The sequence below is a fragment of the Spea bombifrons genome, chromosome 9, assembly GCF_027358695.1.
Source record: "Spea bombifrons isolate aSpeBom1 chromosome 9, aSpeBom1.2.pri, whole genome shotgun sequence".
Taxonomy (NCBI): Eukaryota; Metazoa; Chordata; class Amphibia; order Anura; family Pelobatidae; genus Spea; species Spea bombifrons.
This window is the reverse complement of record NC_071095.1, coordinates 11,233,861-11,244,475: the sequence shown is the minus strand read 5'-3', so window position 1 is coordinate 11,244,475 and position 10,615 is coordinate 11,233,861. Positions and strand designations below refer to the sequence as shown.

Here is a 10,615-nt window from a genome sequence, read left to right as displayed (position 1 = left end):
AGTTTGATATATATATATATATCAAACTGCTAACAGCAATCACACTCCTATCAAGCCAAGGCAGCCAGTACATGCTGGAACCTGGGGATGATAGCAGTGGGATTACAGCCTCCATATGCCATGCTACAACCCCCACCCCCCTTACACATCCATGCTATCACACACACACTCACACTCATTCACAAACATTTAAATACTCATTCATTCCCTTAATCACACACACTTCACACATACTCAAAAACCCTCCCCCACCCCCTCACCTGAACTGCAGATCTCCCACTCGCAGACTTCTGCAGGGGACCGGCTGTAGCAACTTCTCTGGCCCCGCCCTCAGAGGAGGGAGGGGGGAGATAGAGTTCTGTGAGGACGCTGCAAGCTTCCTGCCCTGCTTCTAACAGAAGAGACGCTGCTCGCGACCGGTAAGCAGCATGGCGCCAGCATTTTTTTGGGGTCTGATTAGAAGACGACCCCGATTATAAGATGAGGGGTATTTTTCAGAGCATTTGCTCTGGAAAAAACCTCGTCTTATAATCGAGCAAATACGGTATATGTATAGTAAGGAATTCAATAGAAATGTTCACTTGGGTTTTAAACAATTTAATTGGTATATAATACAATCAGGAACTAGTAGAACTCCAAGTAACAAAACAGCACAAGAACCATGTGCTGATCAGTATGTATAGATGTTATAACATATCAATGAATTATTTGTCCATTCTGGCCCTCTTGCTAGGCAGTTCATGGCCACTGTTGTCATTTGGGGTGGTGGTTGGTGAACTGAAACTCCTCTTCTTCCCTTTTTGAATGTAGTTTTCAGGCCCATTCACTTTAACAAAAGTCCCCCCACAGGTAAGCTGATGGTGTGACCACCAATGTTCCAGAGCAGAGGGTGCCCGATTTATTGCCCACATTATGAAGTCAAACTTTGGCCCCCAAGCTCTGCAGGGACCATTACAGAGCCACCAGTGTTTTCTGCATTCAGCAACCTCTGCATAGAAATTGTGGTGGATGGAAATGTTGGCACCAGTGATGTTATTTATGCGCTCCATGTGTTTGCAGAACTCTGGTCCGTGGGCTCCATCATCTTTGTATTGGCGTGTTACAAACAGGAAAGCGTGAATCATTTCATGGAGAAGGACCTCAACAAGATCTCTCCTTGATCTCAAGGTCAATAGTGGCTTGCTGATATAAATAGTGCACACGTCTTCATTTTCCTTGTAGTAACAAATCACGGTTTTTAGTATCATCCTGCGGCTCCATTTTACTTCCACCCCCTTCAACTGTCCCTGGAAAAACATGCCATTAAACGACATGAACAATTCCTGGAGGTTGGGGTTTGGGTCCAGCACCTCCCAAGCAGGATCGATAACTGAAAAGCACTCAGGATCTATATAATCCATCGCACTTGAGAAAGGCTTCCACAGCTAATCAAGTTTATCACCGCAGCAGCTCCCTCTCACAATAATCAAGTAGCAAATGCAATGACAGCAGAAGCTTATGACACTATGATGTCATGGCGAGTTACATAATGTTTACACCCAGCACTAAGCTCCGTACACAAACTCACTAAAACTCACAAAAAGTTGAATGTTTCAACTTAACCAACTTTGCTGCTATCTATGACCTTCATGAAAAGGGTTTTCCCACCCTACTGTTCAAAGCTTTTTTCGCCATTTTTTTTACCTTGTTCAATCGCAATTTCCACTTTTGCTATTTATTGTATCCACACAATTTATATATTATCCCCCCCCCGATGGAGAGATATAAGCCATCATTTAATATGAATAATATTTAAAAAAGATAAAATAATTATGAATAAAAATAAATGTTCAATAATACATACCTAATATCAAACTTCTTTTCTAGGATCCAGTGGCATCACTAGAATTACACACGGGGCAGGATAAGCTACCCTGTTCCTGTCCATCTTGTGGTAAGGGTACAGCCTCACACATATACATGTACTATACGCTGCCTTTACGCATGCCTGCCCATACATACACACATATACTTCCCTTACACACGCTTGCTCGCACACATACACACACACTGCCCTTACACATATATATATATATCAGGGCTTGACAAATTTGTTGTGAATCTAGGCGCCAGGTAAAAAAGTTAGGAGCCAGGATTTTTTTAAAATCTTATCATCATCAGCCCACTTACTAAACTCAAAGCATTTGACCTGGAAGCACCCTGAACTTTCAGGTCAGTGCTGTTTTCATTTTAAATTTTTTTTTTTAACCCTTTCAATGCTGATGTTCAATTGGAGCACAGCATTGACTGATATTTAGTCCCCACAAGCTTGTGGGGACAAATGTTAACCCCTGCAATGCCACGAATGTGTCATACACAATTGTGGCATTGAAGGGGTTAACGCTGCACTGTCGCTCTCAGGGAGCGATCAGGCAGCAGGGGGGTGTTGGGGCTGCTCTCCACACTCATGTGGAGACCGAAGAACCCTCTCCCCTCTGTCCCTGAAGCTGCCTCTGGCAGCTGGGACTCAAATTGCTGGTCTATGGACCAGCCATTGCAGGGGGGAGTCTCTTTGATGACTGCTGTAGGCTTCCATGCCTACAGGAATCATCAAAGGGCTTGTGGGGGCTCGTTTTTGCTGTTGCTGGTCTGCCTGGGCTTCAAGGCAGACCACCAGCAGCAGAGCCCCGTACAAAACGGGAATTAACCCCTAAATGCGGCGATCGTGGCATTAAAGGGGTTAACGCTGCACTGTCGCTCTCATGGAGCGATCAGGCAGCTGGGGGTGTTGGGTCAAGTCCCCACACTTGTGTGGGGACCCAATAAACACACAAACCACTTCCCTGAAGCTGCCTGTGGCAGCTGAAAACACGATTGCTGGTTTTGCACCAACCGCGTTTTCAGCCTACAGGCTCCCTCCGTGGGAGTGATCTCAGGCTCGGGGGGCTCTCGGAGTGGCTGTGCTGTCTGCCCAGACTCCTGGGCAGACAGCAGCAGCGCCCCCGTGTGGTGACTCAGCCTCTTACATCCACAATTTTTTCTGGATGTAAGAGGCTGACAAAACCTAGGCGCCAGGACAAAATTCTCTGTCGCCAAGGCGACCTGGGATTTGTCGAACCCTGTTCAAAGATGTTATCGGGGAGTGCGGGTGATCATTACCAGCCGCTGGGCGTCCTTGGAGAGCTGGCTGCAGCAGGCAGGACCCGGGATTGCCGATTCTAGGCCTGTCTCCTCCGGCCTTTCACAGGGAGCTGACGGGCTCCCGGCCAGCCAGGACATTGAGCAGAGCTAGAAACTCCATAAGATGCAAAACGGGGCAGGCCGGACGAATTGGTACTTTTGGCTGTACATTTCTCTGCAGCAAAAGTGACCGCTGCAAAAAGGTAAAGCATTTCAGCAATTAAAGTGTGGTTTCAGGAAACGGTAAAACACTGAGATAGAAAAATGGATGCATCACGAGTACACCTGGTGCCAACCAAAAACGTAAATTCTGTGGGGAAGAATTGGAGTGTTTGTGACGTATTGACAATGTTTTGTGCTAATGCGCCGTTTGATGCATTTTGATACATTCTCGTATGTAAATCCGTCTTTGCTGGAAATGCGTTAAACATAGCCCTCAAATACATCGCCTCTGTGATGACGGCTGCAAGTGTCTCCGCATATTAACACGACGCATGTTCAGCTTCTTCACTTTACTAAAATCTGTTTTTAAGACGCATGTTATCGTACACATTTATACTAAAAGTTACCCGCGAACGCCCGCGGAACCTGCTTCCCTGTAACAGTGCCGATTCCCTTTACGTTCTGGGCGTTTGTCGAAATTGTCTACTCCCTGGACAGCCAACCAACCAACCCAATCCAGAAGCAATCTCATTTAAAATAAATCTCTCTCCTGCACTTTGTTAAAGCCCCTCTCCTCCAAGCCAGACAAATTGAGACCCCTATTTTCTTTGCTGATCATTTTTATCCTGCAAACAAGCCATACCCTCTTTTGAGATTCTATTCATAAATATAACATTGAGTCAGGCTTAATTTATTGATGAAATACAACAATGTCTCCTAGATTGTAAGCTCCTTCTAGAAGGGCTCTCATTACTTTTGCTTGTAAAGGTCCAAATTATAACATACTACTTGTAGTGTCTTATTTGACTCTTTGTACAGCACTATGGAATACATAAATAAATAACAATGGAAGACCTTTCACCAAGTTTAGGTTGGTAAAAGTGGAATACCATCTCCGTTTGGCAGACAGTGTTGGAAAACCATTTTTGGAGATATAAGGGTTTATGTATAAAAAGTAATTCTGGTGCAAAGTTTTAAAAGTGGTCCTGTCGCCATAGTAACCAATGGGACAGTAGTCAGCTTTTTAGGTCTTCACAGACGTGCATAGAGATCGCAGCGTCTGTGCCTCATCGGAAGCCTCCGCCTCCTAAACTTCAATGGTGTCGCTGAAATGCCTCGATCACGAGGCATTCAGCGACACCAAACACCGACCCCAGGATGCACGGTGACTGCTCCAAAACATCTCAAGAAAAGAAAACAGTCTGTGATGAGGGTTATAGAAAATGCCCACCCGCTTTTTCATGAGCACTAACTACTAAGTTAGCAGAGGACCATCAGCTTTCTGTATACCCCTTGAAGCGATACTCAATTCCAACAAAAAGTTACATTCCACCCATAATCCCCATACGTTGAAAAATGATTTACCAATTTACCATAATTTTTTCTTGAGTACAAAGACTGAAAAATTGAGGCTAGTTAGTTATTTTTTTGCTTGATGGAATTTCTGCTTTTTCAATGCTCCTGTAGAAGAAGCTATTGTCCTCGCTATCCCATTATGGTTTGTGTGGCCGACTTTAATTGTCCTGCAGGAAAGGAACCCATTATCTAAACAGTTTTACGTTAAAGGGATAGCGGGGTTAATAATTCTCAAACCCAAATTTTCTTGTCTTCATATATGCACTCTCCATTAGAGAATGCTTGCCCGGCATACAGAATGTGCAGGGAATTGTGTTGGATAGTGTGTGAATGATTGGTTTTACTGAGAAGATGGTAGAGCCTCCCAGCAGAGGTGGTAGAGGGTAATACAGTGAGGTATTAAACATGCATGGGATAGACATACGGCTCCTGAATCTAAGACAAGACCAACGACTGATTAAGGTTTGAGTCTTTACAGCAGGAAAAACAGGCGACTAAACAGGGGCCGAATGGGGCCGATCTGTCGGCGGCTTCTGGGTTTCTATGGTAATTTGGGAAAATTCCTTGATAAACTTTCCCTTTTCAGTAAAATATAGACGACATTTTAAGACTTTAGGATGACGATACAGACGGTAGATACTCGCAAGTAAAGACAGTAAGCTAGAAAAGGAAGAGAAAGGCAGCGGAAACCGTATGAATCTTCCACTTCTAGGTTATCGAAAGTTTCCATAGTATGAAGAACATTTTTATTATCTTTTTGCCAAATCTTAATTTTTTTCCCTTTTAAACCTAATTAAGGGCTAATTTACCGAAATCCAGATTTTTCACATATTATAATGGAGTGGTTAGTAAACTGATTTTAACGGGGATTTGAGGGGAACTTTAATTAGTCCTTTTTAGCCTCAAGTTAATTTAAGTGATGGAGGAGGCAGCCTGATGTGTTTTCTATCCAGAAATGATTGTCCAGAGCTTCAGGGATCAGCCTCGACTATAAATCTCACTTAGTGACCTCTTTGTATGGATTTTTAGCGATCCAACACGTTTTCACGCTTTCTAAATTCCACTGTAGATAGATTCTAGCGGATTGAGCCGATTCCATGTTACCCTATTCACTTATTACACCTACCCCTGCCTGAAAGTATAAGCGTAAAGTGCTTCACTGGCCCTTTAAAGCCGCTTACATCACGATTATAATGAAAAGGACATTGATTAAGAGAAAGTAACAGATACGGGATATTATTTTTTTTTTATTATTATTATTATAAATACGTACAAATTTACATAAATACATACATAAATAAGACACACATATGACATACATAGTATACATAATCTTAATACATTATGTTTATATAGTTCCTTGTTTCAGCTCTAGTTATATTTGTGGTTAAAAGCATATTATGTTTTCCATCGATTTAACTCATAAATCTAAACTTTCGAATGTAAATCTTACATAAGGCCTTACAGCCTTTAATATATAGATCGTAATGATTTAAGCATTTCTAACCATCATTATTATATTAACTAGTTTAAATTATACTATTACCGAAAGTCAAGAATTAAGTAAACGCTGGGTATTTAAGATACGGGATATTATATACACCCATCACTCCCATCCATCACCGCCCTGCTACATCGCTGCTACTAAACCATCCTTTTATTGTGTGTAGTGCAGACAGGTGCCTGATGCCTCAATCACAAACTCCCACCCCAGGATGCACACAACCGCCTCTGCGAGTGATTTTACCACTCGCAAGATGGTGGCGTCCTTTCCAGACCCTCCTGAAAATCTGGCTCCACTTGCGGGTTGAATGGAGGTACTGCACTCAACCATGCAAAAAAATAAAAAATAAGTAAATTTATTTGGCAGCTTGCGGATCGTTGGAGTAGACGCGCAGCCTGGTGCTTGGCCATGGCTGGTCAGCATCCAAGTGCCTTCCAGAGGCGGACATCTCCACTCCTGCGCCCCATACTGGTTTTAACCCTTTTTCTTCTGTCTTTATATATATATATTAAACACATTGTCGTTGCCTTACATAACAGTATCCCGTCCGACGCGGTTTGTTGATTTTTGCCCCTTTTTGTCACTCTCTTTCAGCCTGCGGCAGACGCCCGCTCATGTCAGAATATGGCAGCTCGCGGATCGTTGGAGGAGTAGATGCGCAGCCTGGTGCTTGGCCATGGCTGGTCAGCATCCAAGTGCCTTCCAGAGGCGGACGTCTCCACTCCTGCGGAGGCACTTTAATCGATGAGCAGGGGGTCCAAAATAGATTTAACTGCTATCAGTATTAAGTAGTCTAGCAAGGCTATCCTGTAACTCCCCCTGATCTCTAATGAATCATAGATGCCCAGCAGAATATCAAAAGACATAGTAATGGGATCGCCACCCAGTATGGTGCCTATGACACGGCCCATAGACCTCCAAAAGGCGAGAAGGTTGGGGCAGGTAAGTAAGCAGTGATCCATATCAGCCGATATCATGGCACACTTACAACAGTGGCATGGTGTATGGGGGGTAAATGTGCATAGCTGTCTTGGAGATATGTAAGCTCTATGCAGCAATTTGAGTGTGGTGTCATGGAACCAAGAGGCTTGTAGGTTCTTCAGTCTACGAGTATAAGCTTGTAATAGATCACGTGTAGTGAGAGAGCTAGTATGGAGGATAGTAGACCATCTGGTGATGCCAGATGTGGAATCGGAATAATTCAGGGGATGGAAAATCGCCCTGTATAGAGTGGATATGGAGACTTTGCCTGAGTATGAGGGATTAAGAAGCAAATCCAATATATGGTTCCTTTGGGTGGGATGTATACGGCGTACGGTTTGTTGTAGATAATGTTTAGCTTGCATATACGGCCATATATGGGAAGGAGGTAAGGAGTACTTTTCCTTGAGGAAAGGAAATGTATGACAATCCCCGGAAGATGGGTTGAAAATATCTGCTAATAAGTTTATACCCTTGGCCCTCCAACTCTGAAATCTGGTGTCTGGACTTAGCCCTTGAAATTTACAGTTGCCAGTGAGAGGCAAAAAGAGCGAGTAGGCAGAGTTGCCATAGAGCGACCTACGGGCACTACGCCAGGCTTGTATAGTAGCCATTATAAGGGGATTAGAGCAACAGGAGACTGGGATGTCTCTTGTGGGAACGTGTAAGAGATAATTTAAGCTCCACTCTAAGCAAAAGTTTTGGTCGCGTCTCCAATCAGTGTAGTGGTCAGTGTGAGAGATCCAGTCCTTCGCAAACCGAAGAAGACAAGCAATGTTGTATAATTTCATATTGGGAAGGTTTAGTCCACCATTGGACTTTTGTTGTGTCAGTTTCTGAAAGCTAATTCTGGGCATGCTGAGGCAATAGAGGAATCTGGGAAAAATGACCATCTTGATGAGATTTACCCTTCCAACGAGATTAAGTGGAAGAGTGGTCCAAGCTTTTAAATCCGACAAAGGTTTAGTAATGATGGGGAGCAGATTTAAGTCAAATAAACTGGATAAGTCTGTAGAAAAAACAATTCCCAAGTATTTAATGGAAGTTCGGGCCCAACGGAAAGGCCAGGATTGCAGATCGTCGGGAGGTCTAGGTCCCGACAACCACAAGGCCTCCGATTTATCTAAATTTATCTTGAGCCCAGAAATTAGTTCAAATTGTGTCAGGTAAGACAGCAGGATAGGGATAGTAGTATAAGGATTCCCGACGAAAAGCAACATATCATCCGCAAATGCGGTCACCCTCATCTCTCGATCTCCCACCTGAATGCCTTGATAAGATGGTGACTGCAATAAAAGGCGGAGAAAGGGGTCTAGAGCCAGGTTAAAGAGGAGCGGAGATACACCAAAAATAGCCATGGCGAGGCATTCAGCAACACTGAGATCAGCATCAGTAGTAAGCTTTAGTGGTGTCGCTGAAATGCCTCGATCATAAACTCCCACCCCAGGATGCATCCAACTTCTAATGATTATGATCCTCACCGTCCTGCATCCATCTGACAGTAAGTACCCATCACTCCCATCACAATCCTGTTTTAGTGCAGACAGGTGCCCTGTAACTCCCCCGAGTTTTAACCCTTCTTCTTCTGTCTTTATATTAAACACATTGTTGCCTTACATAACCGTATCCCGCCCGACGCGGTTTGTTGATTGTTGCCCCTTGTCACTCTCTTTCAGCCTGTGGCAGACGCCTGCTCATGTCAGAATAAGGCAGCATGCGGATCGTTGGAGGAGAAGATGCGCAGCCTGGTGCTTGGCCATGGCTGCTCAGCATCCAAGTGCCTTCCTGAGGCGGACATCGTCACTCTGGAAACACAACAAAACGGTGGACAGGGCTGGAGTCACAGCTACCGATCACTGCAGATTTGCAAACGTGTCTCATAACTTTTTCTCTTGGATTTTGCAGCACATGGAACCGATGACCTCCGAATGCGACCACGTTCAAATGACTGCCCTGTCTCAAGCGCTGGAGATCTCTCTTCAGGTGGAATACGCGGACGAGATGGACACTGATTAACCACCAGGCTGCTGTGAAGAGTTTTATGCTTTATAAATATAAAATAAAAGGTTCCTTATTCCTGAACCATTGAAGTCTTATCACTCCCCAGGGGCAAAGACCAGGCTGTTAGAACTACAGCTAGTTTGTCTCATGGAATTGTTCCTCTCCACCTCCACCTTCGTGAATAATAACATCCCCGTAATACATAGGCAGGACCCGTGGGTGTGCTGGAATATTTGCAAACCAGAAATATTGCAACATTCCAGGCAAATTCTTCAGCTCCTTGTTAATTTTAGGGATCCCGCTACACCCTGGTATCGCTACAAATCACCAAAAATAGCCATGGCGAGGCATTCAGCAACACCGAGATCAGCATCAGCAGTAAGCTTTAGTGGTGTCGCTGAAATGCCTCGATCATAAACTCCCACCCCAGGATGCACACAACCGCCTCTGCGAGTGATTTTACCACTCGCAAGATGGTGGCGTCCTTTCCAGACCCTCCTGAAAATCTGGCTCCACTTGCGGGTTGAATGGAGGTACTGCACTCAACCATGCAAAAAAATAAAAAATAAGTAAATTTATTTGGCAGCTTGCGGATCGTTGGAGGAGTAGATGCGCAGCCTGGTGCTTGGCCATGGCTGGTCAGCATCCAAGTGCCTTCCAGAGGCGGACATCTCCACTCCTGCGCCCCATACTGGTTTTAACCCTTTTTCTCCTGTCTTTATATATATATTAAACACATTGTCGTTGCCTTACATAACAATATCCCGTCCGACGCGGTTTGTTGATTTTTGCCCCTTTTTGTCACTCTCTTTCAGCCTGCGGCAGACGCCCGCTCATGTCAGAATATGGCAGCTCGCGGATCGTTGGAGGAGTAGATGCGCAGCCTGGTGCTTGGCCATGGCTGGTCAGCATCCAAGTGCCTTCCAGAGGCGGACATCTCCACTCCTGCGGAGGCACTTTAATCGATGAGCAGGGGGTCCTAACAGCGGCTCACTGCTTCAAGACCATGAAGAGGTAAGGATGGGGGGGGGTAAGAATGATGGCCCATAATGGGATTGTGAGGGGTAGAAACGTTACCATTTGCTTTACCCTCACTATTACCCGGCAAAGCCATCACACGTTACATTGTAAACTTCTGCCTGGTTAACGTTACAAACTCCTGTTTGTGTATTGATTTCCATCTTTGCCCCGGAATTCCTCTTGATTAATAGAGCTCAATGTGTTTATGATAAGAATGATAATGTATGGATTCCCGCTAATGTCTGTCTGTCTGTCATTATCCAGGCTTGTTTCCAAATGGCAAATTATACTTGGAGGATTCCAACTGTCGGATCCATCGCAAAGTGACGTCCAGATCAGATCTATTGACTCGTACGTTCAGCACGAGCATTACAATCCTCGGACTGAGCGGAACGACGTGGCGCTGATCAAGCTGAACCAGGCCGTGAAATA

The 10,615-nt window shown here is 44.6% G+C and overlaps 1 protein-coding gene across 1 annotated transcript; it reads right to left on the bottom strand.

Moving 5' to 3' along the window:
- Positions 1-674: 674 nt before the first annotated feature.
- On the bottom strand, positions 675-1,400 carry LOC128505150 (DNA-dependent metalloprotease SPRTN-like). Its single transcript, XM_053475448.1, has one exon. It carries the CDS (start codon positions 1,398-1,400, stop codon positions 705-707), a length of 696 nt encoding a protein of 231 aa, XP_053331423.1. The 3' UTR covers positions 675-704.
- Positions 1,401-10,615: the final 9,215 nt, after the last annotated feature.